This window comes from Anolis sagrei, chromosome 3 (genome assembly GCF_037176765.1).
Source record: "Anolis sagrei isolate rAnoSag1 chromosome 3, rAnoSag1.mat, whole genome shotgun sequence".
In the NCBI taxonomy this organism is placed as follows: domain Eukaryota; kingdom Metazoa; phylum Chordata; class Lepidosauria; order Squamata; family Dactyloidae; genus Anolis; species Anolis sagrei.
In genome coordinates, this window is record NC_090023.1 from 180,507,858 (window position 1) to 180,525,156 (window position 17,299).

The window sequence follows — 17,299 nt, forward strand, 5'->3', positions numbered from 1 at the left end:
CTAGAGGAGACAGATGCTACAGGCGCTGCAGGCACACAATCTCTTTCCCTGCATATAGCTCTCCAAGGAATTGTAAGGAGGCTTCCCACTCCCCAGAGAAAAAAGAGCAATCAAACTGCAGCTACCAACCCTGGGCTTTGTTTTCAAAGACTTCTCTTTTCTCTTGATTGGCACTGGAGGCCCTGCCTGGAGTGGTGCCTCCCCCCCAACCCCCCCCCCCCCCACACACACACACACACACCTTTATACTTTGGGTGTAATGCTTCCTTAAAACTTGTTCTATTTTCTACTCTAGAGGAGAGGAAATGGTAGTTTTCTGATAATGGGCTTTTCATTTTGTTTGCTGGGATTACTATTGTTAATCATTATCTTTTAGAAGTATTTTCTGAAGGAAAGGAGGGGAGGAGAAAAAGAAGCAAAAAAGAGTGATTCTCCAAGTCCCCAAATGTGCACATGCACCCCACCCACTCGTCCCGCATGTTCCCAACTCCCAATCAGTCCAACTAAATAAAAACAATCAAGAAAATAAAAGAAAATCAAAAAGATTCAAGAGAGAGGCCAAGCCAGAAGTCAAGTTAAAAAAAATACACTGAATCCAGGACGTGACTGTGATGTTCAATAGGAGCGGATGAGCCATGATCAGCTGCCACGTGGTCCGATTACAGATGGGAAAATGTGATGGCTAGCCGGGGGGGGGCTTCACCCCCCCCCCCCAAATTATCATGGGGTTCACGAAAAGGCCTTACTGGTACATTATTTAAACTGTTATGTTTATTCATATCATGATCTGATCACCATGCTCAATATATCCCATATGCATGGGGGTATTGGGGTAACGATACAAAAGGTTTGCTAGGGTAAACACTCTTTCACTCAGACTCAGCGCCCCCCCCCCCCCGAATCAAATTCAGCTCCCCCGAAACAAAATCCTGGCTACGGGCCTGGGCTGTTATGGCCATCCAACCAAGCCAAAGAAGCCAGGTTGGCCAAACGAAATCAGCTAAAACAGATCTGCACACAATCCTACTTTAGAGATATTTTAAGTCCAGAAATGTAATCAGATAACTTCTACTGCAATCATATCTACTCAGAAGTAACTGTCATATAGTTGTTTAGCATTTAGACCTAAGTATATTGATAGGATTTCCGCCTTTATTTCCAATTTTGTATGCATCTATTCAGGACTAAGTTCCATTGAATGACCATTTAGCTTATTTTCTAAGCAGTCATTCTAATGTTTGATGACCAAAAGTGTATAACCAGATACTTATAAAATATAATTAGTCTTGTGTTTTTCTCCTTTTTTTTTTTTACAGCCACCAATGTCTATTCAATCAATTGTGGTCCAAGTCCAGTGCATTAATCGGAAAGTAGGAACCATTATTTACCATGAAGTTCGGATTGTGGTTCGGGATAGAAATGATAACTCTCCCCAGTTTCAGCAGCAGCGGTACTATGTTGCAGTCAATGAGGTCAGTTTTAGTTTTGCTGTTGTTGTTGCTGGTATTTACATTACCACACTTCTGAATGCTCATTCTCTATAAGCATAAAATGTGTTTCTTCCCTTCTCACTAGTGCATTACTAATGCACTTAAGATTTATTTCTTTGGGAGGAGAGAGGGGGAAGGCTACAGATGATGTTGAACTTTCACTGTGCTTGTAAAACATTTTGCCACAAGCCGAATCGCTTAAGGAAAATCATGATTTTAATTAAACAAACAAACCTAGCACAGTGAGACCTATAATACACACAGCAGCTGGAGCGATGTGAGACAGTAAAAGAGATGCACACACATATCACCATAATAATATACAATAATAGAGCAAAAAGAACCCAGAAGAATATAACTGTGAAGCTTCCATTATATCATAAACTAGCTGTCCCCTGCCATGCGTTGCTGTGGCCCAGTCTGTTGATCTGGAAAATAAAGGAATGAGAAAGTGTTGGTTTCTAATATATGCAATTTCTTTATTCTTGTGGGTAAACAGTATTTCTTGCTGTTTCTTTATCAGTGTTGATGTGGAGAGCGTATGGTTTGCCTACTCTGGAACATGCAACATATCATTGTCCTTCTTTAAGGGTCCCTTTCAAATCTATACTATATCTGTATGTGTGTAACTCATATCTATCTATCTCTATCTATCTATCTATCTATCTATCTATCTATCTATATCGATGGCTGGGTGGCTTTTTGTCAGGAAGACTTTGATTACGTTTTCTTGCCCTGATGAAGGGAGTTGGATTGGATGGCCTTAAGTATTTTCTGTTAGTCATGGGAATTTTGCCCCAGTTCTGTCATTTGTGGAGTTCAGAATGCTCTTTGATTGTATGTGAACTGTGAATCCCAGTGCCTACAACTTCCAAATGTCAAGTTCTATTTCCCCAAATGCCATCTGTGTTCATATTTGGGCGTATTGAGTGCTTGTGCCAAGTTTGGTCCAGATCCATCATTGTTTGAGTCCACAGTGCTCTCTGGATAAAGGTGAACTACAACTCCAAAACTCAAGGTCAGTGCCCACCAAACACTTCCAGTATTTTCTGTTGGTTACGGGAGTTCTGTGTGCCAAGTTTGGTTCAATTCCATCGTTGATGGAGTTCAGAATGTTTTTGATTGTAGGTGAACTATAAATCCCAGCAACTACAACTCCCAAATAACAAAATCATAACTTTTTGAGTGATGGTCACTCCTTGTGTTGTGAGACAGTTTGTTGCCAAATTTGGTGTGATTTCATTCATTGGTTCTTTTGTTTTTAAGGAACCCATTATGCACAGAGTGTTTTTATATATATAGATAAGATAATGAAGGGGGTGGTGAGTACCATTAAAATGGAAAAGTTTCAAGAATTAGTAAAAAAGATTTATCAAAAATTACATAGAACCCCAGCTCAGGTAGCATGTATGATAAAGGGGTCCAGCTCAAATTGTTGGCATTATAAAAAAGGGAAGGAATGGTTTACACATATGTGGTGGGAATGTGAGGAAGTGAAGATATTCTGGAAGAGGGTATTAGAACAAATAAATGGGTTATTCAAGGTAAAGTTGTACATTGGGCCAAGACTGTTGGAAATTGGAATGTTGGGTCTACAAACGCGAAGGAAAGAAGACCAACGAACTTTGATGGCGATGGTTAAAGCTACCCATGCTGTAATAGCATTGGGATGGAAGGATAAAAAATCCCATCTTGGCAAGGTTGATTTTCTTCTTGGAATGTAGTTGTTCTTCTAGCAGTGTCATAGTAATAAGCTATTTATTTATTTATTTATTTGCGATATTTCTATCCCGCCTTTCTCAGCCCAGAAGCGACTCAAGGCGGCTTATGGGTTGGCAGCAATTCAATGCCATAACAATCACAGTGTACAATTAAAAACAATTAAAAACATTTAAAACAACTTTATAAAATCCATACAAAACTATTAAAAACAAAAATATCCAATGTCTTCCTGTTAATCACATTTTCCAGTAGCATCGTCTAAGCCGTTCTGTTTTTCAAAATTATATAATTCCATATTTGTCTATTGCCCTGCATTTCCAAAAGCCTGTTCGAAGAACCAGGTTTTTACCTTTTTCAGGAAGGTCAGGAGGGAAGGGGGCCAATCTAATATCCCTGGGGAGGAATTCCATAGCCGAGGGGCCACCACTGAGAATGGCCTGTCTTGCATCCCTGCTAGACGTGCCTGCGAAGAAAGCGGGATTGAGAGCAGGGCCTCCCCAGATTATCTTAAATTCCTAGATTGTACATAGGAAGAGATACATTCAGACAGATAAGCTGGGCCAGAAACATTTAGGGCTTTATAGGCTAAAGCCAGAACTTTGAATTGTACTCGGTGGCAAACTGCCAACCAGTGGAGTTGGCGCAAAAGAGGAATTGTGTGCTCCCTGAGCACTGCTCCAGTTAACAACCTGGCTGCCGCCCACTGGACTATTTGAAGCTTCCGAACAGTCTTCAAAGGCAACCCCACATAGAGGATACAGAAGATGAATTCTCTATTTTAACACTGATATGCTTCTTTTATCACTCCGCAAATTGTCATGCATTACATGTTTGAATTTATTAAAAATGTACTATTTTAATATAGCACAACATTTCAGAACTTGTTGGTTTTATGTTTAAAAATCTCAATTTTTTCATTTACTCAGCCTGTAAACAGGAACTGAATCTTTTCTTCATGGTGTCCTAGTAATTTATTTCCACTACTGTCTGACATATTTTACCTCCTTGGTCTTCTGAAGGAAATTTTATTCTACATTTCCAGGCCTAAACTGAAAACACTTCACAATACTTTCAAATACTATGTGGCATTAAGAACCATTATTTTAAAACATGTCCTATTATTGTTCTGTTGAATTGGTTTAACTTCTATTAAGTGGCACAAATGGTTGCCAGCATCTTTCTTCTGTTCCAGAGTTCTCTCTAATGAAAACATTGAAGGGTTATTTTTGTGTCTTGAAGCTTTATAATTGTATTATGTTGTATTTGTTAATGTTTTGGCTGTAAATACAGTTTGCTCTGCTTTAAGTCCCTTTGCAAGAGGATTAAAATGCAAACAACTAAATTCTGCCATTCTCCTATAATTGAATTTATTAAGTACAAACAATTATAGCATACATTAGCTGTGTTTTATTTACAGAGATTGTTGATTTCTAATTCAAAATGGTCCAATTTGTGTGATACTACAAACAATGCCCTAACATTACTTAAAATTCACATTAGGCATAATGAGCGGTAACCTTTTTATGTGCTGTTATATTCTTATCAAACTTCTCTTCTCCCTTTTGTTCAATTGTGAGAATTTCCACACATTAAAGAGTTCTTTGCAAAGGTTTTTTTATTTAGCACATACTCCTACCTATGAATGTTGACAAAGTTGTTACTGAAGAGTGTGCCTTTCCTGCATATTCATCTTCATACAATGGGACTGTATGCCAGACACATTTGACTGATACTTTCATATTTATATTTTATACAATAGCTAAAGTCCCTTCTGTCTGGACCTTAACAATGTTTGATTGCTTTTTTTTAGGCCTGGGCGGTTTCGTTTCGTTAATTCGTAATTCGTTAATAATTCGTTAATTTTTCCAATTACAAAATGATAACGAACCATTCAGGAGCAATCATTTAAAAAAACCGAATTTTTAAACACGTTTTGTAAATGCTTCGTATTTCGTTATTGAATTCGTTTCGTTATTGTTCTGAGGTCATTTCGTTATTATTTCCGCATGTCTGGGCCAGTTTTATGGTTTAATTAGTGAAAAAAAATTATAATATCACACCAACAGTCAAGAACAGAGGGAGAGGGAAGCTTCAGAAGTTTTTGGAGGTTTTTTAGCGTATTTCGCGGTCGCGTCCGCCATTAACGAATCGATTCGTTATTGTTTCGGAAATCGATTCGTTATTTTTTTACCATTTATGAAATTTCGTAAATATCGAACTTTTTAAAAGGAAAATTTTGTAATTATTTTAAATATCGAAACAAAAAAAAACCCCAAATACAAATCGATTTTAGAAACAAATTTTTGCGTTGTTACCCAGGCCTACTTTTTTTTAAAAAAAATAGCTTTTTCTATTGTTTGCTCATTGTGTTTTATTTTACCTACTACCTATTTTATTGTATGTTAGTTTCTTGTAAACCATCTTGATATTATTGTCACAATAGACAGCGTATGCCGGTTAACAACCATGATGTCAAGAGGATATTGATGATAATGTACATTCATAGACTTGTTCAATTGAACATTTCTAATTAACAACTAAATCATTTGAAAACTCCACTTGACTAGGTGTAAGTGTAGCTCTGGGTTGCATTGAAAGGGGGTATTCCAGCTGAAGGAATCATTCGTGCATATTCATTCTGCTTCACTCAGACATTACTTGGAGTACTATGTCCATTTCTGGGCATCATAATTCAAGAAGGATATTGACAAGCTGGAATGTGCCCAGAAAAAGGTGACCAAGGTGATGAAATGTCTAAAAACAAAACTTTATGAGAAACATCTTAGGGAAATGGATGTGTTTACCTTGTAGAAGAGAATAGTAAAAGGTGATGTGATCACTCTCTTTAACTATCCTAAGGGCTGTCATGTAGAAGGAGCCAGATGATTTTCTTCTGCTCCAGAGACTAGAACATGAAGCAGTGAATTAAAATTACAAGAAAACAGAATCTTCCTAAACATTAGAAAGAACTTTTCTCCGTTTGACAGATATATATTGTCTCAGGGGGTATGTTACACTTCAGGACAGGAAAAGCCCTCTGACTTTAAACACCACACCGTTGGATGGAAAACAATCCTTTGATTGAAGATAATTAAAAAGCAGTAAGGTAAAAAAAAAGCACTTTAAAGATATAGGTAAATCTAATTAGGTAGGAAGATAAGCAGGAACAAAGTAGTCCAGGGCAATAGTCCAGCAAAGTGCATAAAAATGAAGTCAAAACTTCCCAAATAAAATCCAAGAAATTAGGAAACATGAATCCAAGGCATGAATATAGAAGCATATAATCCAAGAATCAAAACCATGAAACAAAGGCACATGAAACATGAATTTTTCAAGCAAAGCTTCCATGAACAAGGATGAGATCCTGACTTGATTCCAACTGATGCTTCATCTGACTACATATCCTATACTTGGGACTTTTATCTCCCCATTAGCTATGTCTCTAGCACTCAGAAATTGGTTTCACTTTAGCTGAGAATTTCTTATCTTTTTTTCTCTCAGAGCCTGGCAGAACGCCGAAGCCACTGATCAGCTCTCCTGTTTTGACTGATCTCCTCCTGTCTATCTATTTGCTTATTAATTTCTTCAGCTGGGCCAGGTGCCAAGCTGTTTTCATGTTCCCTATCATGCGAATTCTCTGGTAACAATTCAGAAAGCACACCATCATCCCCACACCCCTCAGGGACAGTTTCATGGGAAACTGCACTTTCAACAGGGATCTCCTGGCCATTCTCTGCATCAATATCACTGGCCAAACCAGTGCCATCTCCCCTGTCTGGTCACAAAATGTAAGAGGAATCCATATTTTTAAATCCTTGCATTTTGGCCAGTGTAGAAGGGCCTTAAGATTCTATGATTCCAGGAAGAATCCTATGAAAAATTCCCAACAGTTTTCAACTTATAGAAAGGGGATGTAATTTTTTTTACCACTGAGGCTGCATGGACCCCATCTGGGAATGGCAGAGTGTGGCCTGAACAGGAGTTTTTCTGCCTCCTTGTACATGGCTACTCCTGTCATATAATGAGAGACAGCACATAGGCCATGCTTTCCAGTTCAGTACACAAAATCCAGATCTTCAGAGTTTCAAACACATGGCAATTGAACTTTTCCTTGAAAACCTACAGTGAAGTAGAGCTCATTGCCCTCATTATCTACATTCTTGAACTTCTGTTTCCACTTTAATGTTCAACTAATATCTATATCTTATCACATTCCCTGGGGCTGAATAGAATCCATTTTCTTTTTCTTCTATGTGGCAACCCTTTTGATAGTAGTGCTTTCATGTGCCTTTTCCACCTTCCTACTCTAGGTTGAAAAAAAAAGAACTTTCTTCAAACTTTCTTCAAAGGACATTTTTTTGATACCCTGGCCATTTTTGGTGTATTCTCTGAACCTGTTCCAATTTCTTGTTTGTGAAAGTGTTCCAGTTCTGCAGAAATGAAAAATATTGAAGATGGGCAGTCAGTGAGAAAAGAGTGTTTAAATTTGCTGCCAAGGCTAGCAGTTATGATCAAAGTTGGGCGGCCTTACAAGGAGCAAGTTGATTATATCTATTGACCGATATATTCATGTGGCAAGAAAGGTTGCCAGTGGTGCTGTTCATAGAACTGATTCACACATAGTTTTCTTAAACTGGCAACATGTGGAATTTAATCTACTGCTGCTTCTATTTGCATAGTTTGTTGGAAGAATACTTCTTGTTTATGGTATAAGTACAAGGCATATCAACTAGAAATTATTCTGTTATCATTTCCTCATGCAGTTGGAGAAAGTTCTACTTTGTACTTATTCTCATTTTTCTTCATGTACCTTCCATTTAAGGATATAATCTCTTTTTGATCATAGGCATTAGAAAAGAGTTCAAAATATATATATATATATATATATATATATATATATATATATATATTCTGTTGTTTGAATGGATTTAACTTTTAATAATGTTTTTTCAAGGAGGATTTTGAAATTGTATTGTGATGAATTGGTAGGATAGTTTGAAAAAAATGATGATAGCAATTTTTTTGACTATCATCAATAGTTAAACTTTCAAATTATATCCAGCTAATTTTCCCTTGCCCATACCAGAGTTGCCCAGGATCCCATTGTTGGTTTCTTTTTGTTATAGAAAAGAAATCTTAATACATGCTCAATGCATTTTAGAAATTTCTAGAGGTCTTGAAAGAAAGATTGATGAATTTTCCATTTACCCTACATTTACAGGGTTTTATTTTTTAAAATTGAGATTCTTTTTATCCCATTTATAAGACATTTTGTAAATTGTTGTTAGTTCTACCAAAAAGAGAAACCAAATAAAGTATGGATTCATCTGTGTTGTTTTCTGAATAGCACGGGCTATATAGTATTTCTCTCCCTTGCTGTTTTCATCAATTTTTAAAAATGGTCAGAAACTAGGGGCAGCAATTGGAATTGGTTGAATATTCGCTTTTCTCATTTCTGGGCCATGGATTTGCCCTCTCACAACAAAATAATGAGACAAAACAACTGAACTGGGATAACAATGGGCAACTTTATTAATTGTTATATATTTAAACTTGCTTCATGAACTGCAACTAATTGTAAGTAGATCTGGACTTGATGTTGGGTATAAGCTGAGGCAATGGCTCTATCAGACACACTACTAATCTAATTTGGGCAAGACACCTGAGTTCCCCGCATAACTCACCTGAGTTGTAACCAAGGCAACTCTTGGGAAAGTGTGCAGAGAATTCAAATTCCCCAGTTGTGAGATTTCCATGATTAGAACCTCTAATACTGCTGAAGGACATTTCTGTTTGCCCCCAACTCAGTAAGTGCAGCTATTAAGGCAATACTATATTTGATAGGTTTAGTTTAGCATTTTCCAGTCACATATACAGAAAAGAAAACATAGCCTTTTCTCTACAAAGTGATTGGTCAAAATATGTAAAAGAGAAACATAGAATGTCATTTCTGTTGGCTCATAAAAAGCATACTACACAAAAGTGCTATGTTATAAATATGAAGAATCTTTCCTTTGGGATACAGGCTTATTTGCTGCTGGCTTCAGTATTTTTACTGCATAGATGTTTATATGTGGTTGATTGGAGTAAGGTTCATGTTGTTGAAGCAACTCATAAAGCAGTAATAACCAACTGAAAACATAAGTAGAATGGATCAACAATTCTGTAAAAATTTCATTTCTCTGAACTCTGTAACTTTTGGTATATTTCTTGTTAAACATTTCAGTGAGTGTGTGTGTGAGGTGGGAGTTAACCTTCTTAGTCGGCTGTAACAAATCGACAAAGAACCTTGTGGTACTTTAAAGGCTAATTTATTTTATCTGAGATGAGCTTTCGAGAATGCCAGCACAATTGCCCCTCAATGAAGGTGTGAAAGACTTGAGACATCTCTACCACACTATTGATTTTGTAAAAGACCACTGACACCAGATAGCAAAGTGGATTTTTCAACTAAACACTCCCCACTCCAGCACTTTGAATTGTGCCTGGAATTTATTTATTTATTTATTTATTTCATGCATTTCTACCCCGCCCTTCTCCCCCCCAAAAGGAGACTCAGGGCGGCCTCAAACACGCATCATACAATGCTATGAACATATAAACAGTCCAAATATATTAAAGACATTAAAATCATTAAAAATATTATACAATTCATTAAAATAATAACTTAAACATGCCAGTTAAAACCATATCCAAGTCTGGGCAGATTCAATGTCACATTTTCAATTGTCACTATCCACTAATCAAACGCCTGGTCCTAAAGCCATTTCTTCAGTTGTCTTCTAAAGGACAGGAGGGAGGTGACCAACCTGATGTCCCTGGGGAAAGAGTTCCATAGATCGGGGGTCATTGCCGAGAAGGCCTTGTCTCTCATTCCCACCAACCGCGTTTGCGATAGTGGTGGGATCGAGAACAGGGCCTCTCCTGAAGATCTTAAACTTTGTGATGGTTCATAGCAGGAGATATGTTCAGACAGGTAATCTGGGCCAGAACCGTTTAGGGCTTTAAAGGTTAAAACCAGCACCTTGAATTGTGCTTGGAAGCTGATTGGCAGCCAGTGGAGCTGGCGCAACAGAGGAGTACACAGCTCCAGTGAGCAACCTGACTGCCGACCGTGGGACTTGTTGAAGCTTCCGGACAGTCTTCAGAGGCAGCCCCATGTAGAGTGCATTGCAGTAGTCTATTCGGGATGTAACAAAAGCATGGACCACCGTGGCCATGTCAGAATTCCAAAGGAATGGGTGCAGCTGGCACACAAGTTTTAATTGTGCAAAAGCTCTCCTGGCCACCATTGAGACCAGGGGTATCAGGCTCAGCGATGATTCCAGGATCACTCCCAAACTGTGAACCTGCATCTTCAGGGGGACTGTAACCCTGTCTAACACAGGCTGTAACCCTATCCCCTGTTGGGCCTTTCGACTGACCAGGAGTACCTCTGTCTTGTCTGGGTCTAATTTCAATCTGTTTGCCCTTATCCAGACTGACAAACTAGCAGCCAGTGGAACTATGGTGTTGTGCATTCACCATAGCCAACCACAATTAATAGTTTGGCTGCTGTTTTGGAGCAACTAAAGATTCTGAGCACTTTTCAAAAGCAGCCACACATAGAGTGCATTTCAGTATGCCAAACGAGATGTAACCAAGGTATGTACCGCCATGGTCATATCTGACATCTCAAGGAACAAGTGTAGTTGACACATGAGTTTTTCTGCTTTGTCCCGAATTAATTCATTTTACTTGAGGTGTCATTTGGATGCCCCACGTAAAAATGTGGGAGGGCACACATTTTAGGTGCTGTGTAGATGGGCCCCAAGAAACAACTTCTACATTAGGCTAAAGGAAATAGGAACTGGTTTGATAGGGAATTAACAATGAAATCCTTAAAGGTTGGCTTATTCTTAACAGAATGCTTTTCACACAACCTGGTTCCACCTCACTTTCTGAGTCATTCTACAGTGGCAGCCCTTAAGGTAATTTCCCAAATTATCTGAGGCTTTCTGAGGCTACAGAAGGGAGAAAAGGTCAGGGCAATTCATTTCCTGAGTAGATATAGCATGTGTAATACTGGATATCACTGTATACTTGTATATAATTGATGTTGTTGTTTTCAAAAAATTATTCATTCCATAGAGGCAGCTGAACGAATGATGACTGAATCATGTCAAGGACAGTGGATATGTTGAATTGTAAGACAGTGCATCATCATGTAATGGTTGAAAGGAGAAATTACTGGCAAGGTGGCACACTGTGACAGTGATGTATTAATCTCCACACTTTGAGAATCATCTTGTTAAAAGGCAACTCAAACTAAATTTCTTTTATCAAGACTGAGTTATATATAATTTGCTATATAACACAGGTTGAATACTCATTATCCAAAATACTTGGGACAAGATATGTTCCATATTTCAGAGTTTCTTTTCCAATTTTGGAAGGCTTGCATATACATAATATTGAGGATGTGACCCAAGTCTAAACACAAAATTGATTTATATTTCAGATACATATACATATAGCCTGAAGGCAATTTTATATAAAACTAGCGGTCCCCTGCCATGCGTTGCTGTGGCCCAGTCTGGTGATATGGAAAATAAAGTAATTAGAAAGTGCTGTAATGTCTTTATACTTGTGGGTAAACAGTATTTCTTGATGTTTCTTTGACAGTGTTGACGTAGAGATTGTCTGGTTTGCCTGCTCTGGAACATGCAACATACCATTGTCCTTCTTTAGGGGTCCCTTTCAAATCTATGATACTATCTCTCTCTGTGTGTGAATCATATCTATCTATCTATCTATCTATCTATCTATCTATATCTATGGCTGGATGGCTCTCTGTCAGGAGAGCTTTGATTACGTTTTCTTGCCCTGGTGAAGGGAGTTGGACTGTATGGCCTTAAGTATTTTCTGTTGGTCATTGAGGTTCTGTGTGGGAAGTTTGGTCCAATTCTCCTGTTGGTGTGGTTCAGAATGGTCTTTGATTGTAGGTGGACTATAAATCCCAGTAACTACAACTCCCAAATTTCAAGGTCTATTTTCCCCAAACTCCATCTGTGTTCATATTTGGGCATATGGAATATTCATGCCAAGTTTGGTCCAGATCCATCATTGTTTGAGTCCACAGTGCTCTCTGGGTGTAGGTGAACTACAGCTCCCAAACTCAAGGTCAATGCCCACCAAACGCTGCTAGTATTTTCTGTTGGTCATGGGAGGCCTGTGTGCCAGGTTTGGCTCAATTCCATCATTCAGAATGCTCTTTGATTATAGGTGAACTATAAATCCCAGCAACTACAACTCCCAAATGACAAAATCATAATTTTTTGAGTGATGGTCACTCCTTGTGTAGTGAGACGTTTTGTTGCCAAATTTGGTGTGATTTCGTTAATTGGTTCTTTTGTTTTTAAGGTACTCATTACGCACAGAGCATTTTTATATATATGGATTTTAACTTTAATAACTCTGTATGAAACAAAGTTTGTGTGCATTGAATGATGAGAATGCAAAGGTGTCAGTGTGTCAGCAAGCTTTGTGGATAATTTCAGATTTTGCAGCACTTTGAATTTTGGATTTCCAGATGAGGGATGCTCACCCTGTAATAGACAGTTTAGAAGCATGTCATATGAGGACAAGGCACTTGGTTTGTTTAGCTTAGGGGAAAAGAAGATTAAGGTGAGACTGGATAGCCATAGCTTACATTTATATGCTTTAAATAGCCCATTGGATCATTGGTTCTTTTGTCATTTTAAGTATTTTATTATGATGAGAGAGCTCTGAAGGTCAATGAATCCATTACTGATCAGTACAGTTATAACTCTTATTTTGTCTCAGCACCAGCTTCAACAGACCATGGCATGTTTAGTATAAGAACTATTTGAGGGAGGGCACTAAAAAAATTAACTGAAACCATTTTGTTGCGAGAGCATTTAACTCTTGCTGCAAGTTCAGGGTTCAATTATTCTGATGCAGTAGGTAGAGTTATTAAAATGTATTGCTTTTGGTCTTGGTTTTGAAGCACGTTTGAAGCATTATTTTTAAACTATCCTCTTTTTTGGGTTGTTGTAGGTTTTTCTGGGCTATATGGCCATGTTCTGGAGGCAATTTTTCTCCTGACGTTTCACCTGCATCTATGGCAAGCATCCTCAGAGGTAGTGAGGTCTGTTTGAAGTAGGAAAAATGGGTTTATATATCTGTGGAATGATCAGGGTAATGTTTCAGCTGATCACCTTGATTTGCATTCAATGGCCTGGAAGCGCCTGGGGGGAATCTCTTGTTGAGAGTGATTTTATGTGTCTGTTTGTTTCCCCTCTGTTCTTTTGCTGTTGTAATTTTTGAGTTTTTTAATACCGGTAGCCAGATTTTGTTCATCTTCCTTTCTGTTGAAATTGTCCACATGCTTGTGGATTTCAATGGCTTCTCTGTGTAGTCTGACATGGTGGTTGTGAGAGTGGTCCAGCACTTCTGTATTCTCAAATAATATGCTGTGCCCAGGTTGGTTCATCAGGTGCTCTGCTATGGCTGATTTCTCTGGTTGGAGTAGTTTGCAGTGCCTTTCATGTTCCTTGATGCGTGTCTGGGCGCTGTGTTTGGTGGTCCCTATGTAGACTTGTCCACAGCTGCATGGTACACGGTAGACTCCTGCAGAGGTGAGAGGATCCCTCTTGTCCTTTGCTGAACGTAGCATTTGTTGGATTTTCTTGGTGGGTCTGTAAGTGGTTTGTATGTTGTGTTTCCTCAACAGTTTCCCTATGCGGTCAGTGGTTCCCTTGATGTATGGCAAGAACACTTTTCCTCTGGGTGGATCTTCATCTTTACTCTCGGCTACCAGTATTAAAAAACTCAAAAATTACAACAGCAAAACAACAGAGGAGAAACAAGCAGGCCCATAAAATCACTCTCAACAAGAGATTCCCCCCAGGCGCTTCCAGGCCATTGAATGCAAATCAAGGTGATCAGCTGCAACATTACCCTAGTCATTCCACAGATATATAAACCCATTTTTCCTACTTCCAACAGACCTCACTACCTCTGAGGATGCTTGCCATAGATGCAGGTGAAACGTCAGGAGAAAAATTGCCTCCAGAACATAGCCATATAGCCCGGAAAAACCTACAACAACCCAGTGATCCCGGCTATGAAAGCCTTCGACAATACATATCCTCTTTTTTCCTGATGAAATATACCTCTTTAGAAATAACTTCTCATGATTAGTTTCATTCCTTCACCAGAAGAGTGACCTGAATTCAGGAAAAATGTAAACCTTTGCTGTTTAAAACATCATTTTGGAGTAATAATTATCACTCAAAGTGAGCTTCTTTCACTTTCAAAGTAATCACTTTTCCCCTTCCTTACAGTATTTATTAATAATTACTCTAGTAATGTACCTCATTGGAAGCAAATTAGTGTACAGTAATTACCTGTAAATTTTATTTTTTTCCACTATGCAGGTCCTTGTAACAAATTATATGTGTTTCTTTGTTTTTGTTTTTTTAAATTAATAAGCCATAGCTGGAACGTTCATTTTTAGAATAGTTTGGGAATGAGATTAATGCATCCAATGGAAATTAAATCTGTTTTCTGCATGCATTGCCAAAGTCGATTTATTTAGCATTTCATATGTTGTACGTTTTGCTTTTACCTACAGTGCATCATGGTGGTCAGAAAAGGTTTTTGTTGTTGCTCGTGGTAGCAACACACCAGTGTCATCTGTCTTGTTGTCAAAGAGTTTGCAACTGCTTTCTATTGTAAAATTATATTCTCCCCATTTTGGAGAAAGGATCCCACAGCTGATGACTTGGAAACACACATATTTTTTAAAAGATACTTGATATACACAATTGTGCTTTCTGTGAATTTTCACAAATGACATTTCGTCTTACCATTACCTGGGCTTGCACCAATAGGCAGCTAGTGTCTGATGTGCAGCAATTTGATATATTTTTGTCCTAATATACTCTTTATCGATAAAGTATGGGGAGAGGGGAAGGGTACAAGAAGGGATACAAAATAAGGATATTTTAACATTTTATATTATCATCTTCTTCCATAGTTATCTCATACAAAAGAGGTTTTTATGATGGGTTGTAGGTTTTTTCGGGCTATATGGCCATGGTCTAGAGGCATTCTCTCCTGACGTTTCACCTGCAACTATGACAAGCATCCTCAGAGGTAGTGAGGTCTGTTGGAATTAGGAAAAAGGGTTTATATATCTGTGGAATGACCAGGGTGGGACAAAGGACTCTTGTCTGCTGGAGCTAGGTGTGACTGTTTCAACTGACCACCTTGATTAGCATATAATGGCCTGACAGTGCCTAGAGCAAACTTTTGTTGAGAGGTAATTAGATGTCCTTGTTTGTTTCCTCTCTGTTGTTGTACTGTTGTAATTTTAGAGTTTTTTTAATACTGGTAGCCAGATTTTGTTCATTTTCATGGTTTCCTCCTTTCTGTTGAAATTGCCCACATGCTTGTGGATTTCAATGGCTTCTCTGTGTAGTCTGACATGGTGGTTGTGAGAGTGATCCAGCATTTCTGTGTTCTCAAAAAAAAATGCTGTATCCAAGTTGGTTCATCAGGTGTTCTGCTATGGCTGACTTCTCTAGTTGAAGTTGTCTGCAGTGCCTTTCATGTTCTTTGATTCATGTTTGGGCGCTGCGTTTGGTGGTCCCTATGTAGACTTGTCCACAGCTTCATGGTATACGGTAGACTCCTGCAGAAGTGAGAGGATCCCTCTTGTCCTTTGCTGAGCATAGCATTTGTTGGATTTTCTTGGTGGGTCTGTAGATATTTTGTATGTTGTGTTTCCTCATCAGCTTCCCTATGCGGTCAGTGGTTCCCTTGATGTATGGCAAGAACACTTTTCCTCTGGGTGGATCTTTGTCCTGACTCTCGTGGCTTGTTCTCGGTCTTGCCGCTCTTCTGATGTCTGAGGTAGAATATCCATTGGCCTGGAGAGCCCAGTTGAGGTGGTTCAGTTCATCTTGAAGGAGGTGGGGTTCGCAGATTCTTTTTACATGGTCTGCCAAGGCTTTAATGGTGCTTCTTTTTTTGACTTGGTTGATGGTTGGAGGTTTTATGTAGATATCTATCTGTGTGTGTGGGTTTTCTGTAAACGGTGTGACCCACTTGTTGATCTGGTTTACGGATGACTAGGACATCTAGAAAAGGCAGTCTTCCTTCATTTTTATGATGTTAAAAATTTAACTGAAACCATTTTTTATGATGTTAAAAACATTTCTTATCTTATAAGGAGAACTAAAGCAGAGAAGATAGAAAAGTTAAGAAACAGAAAAGAGAAAGTCCTATCAACACTTCCTACCCTCTCCCTGCTGTCTTCTTCATAATCAAAAGTCTATCTTTTTGCCATATATTTATAATAGATTAATTTTTCAGAATTCCTTGAGTACCATTGGGGATCCTGTTATTCTTTTCACTAACTCGCATTTTTTTCTTGTTATTCTTACATCTCTGTAGTACTGACTTCCTCTTTAAAAATGCAATGTTTTTTATTTTCTTCTCATCTTTTAAAAAGTCAATAAAAGGCTGCCACTCTTCTTTAAATTTGGGAGGGTCTGGCAATTGCATAAGTAGAGTTAATTTTCCTGTCTCCGCCAGATCAATCATTTTTATAATTTTCCTTCCATCTTTGCTAGTCTTTCCTGTGTCGTGTACTATCTGTACATCATTTTATAGAAGTTTTCTCTCAGTCCATAACATCTTGTGAATTTAATCTTTGTTTTCCATATTTGTTACCACTTATCTAAATAAATATTATGAACCACATTCTTTGGCAATTGGACCATACAATTCTTAATTAAATGTTCTTCTGTATCTTTTAAAAAATAATAATAATATAGACTTTTGCTATTTGTTTTTTTAGATTGGAAAAAATATATTAATTTCTTTAACTTTCCAGTCAATGCCTAGCCTCTTGTTCATTTGGTATCTTTCTTGTAGTTGTCTATATTGAAACAATTATAGTTGTATTCTTTCTTGTTGTAGTTGGCTTGATTTTTTAAATGGAACTTCATTTTGTTGTCAAGTTAGTACCTGTTTATAGTTGGGCCATTGGTCTCCAACCATTTCTGTCTGCTGAA

The 17,299-nt window shown here is 38.1% G+C and overlaps 1 protein-coding gene across 6 annotated transcripts in view; it reads left to right on the forward strand.

Moving 5' to 3' along the window:
* The window catches only part of PCDH15 (protocadherin related 15), a 1,134,710-nt gene that overhangs the window by 729,311 nt on the left and 388,100 nt on the right, over positions 1–17,299 (forward strand). For all 6 annotated transcript variants that reach the window (XM_067465706.1, XM_067465711.1, XM_067465710.1 and 3 more), the window contains one exon: positions 1,317–1,472. In XM_067465706.1, the coding sequence (XP_067321807.1) occupies positions 1,317–1,472 (156 nt within the window). The remainder of the gene's footprint in view (positions 1–1,316; positions 1,473–17,299) is intronic.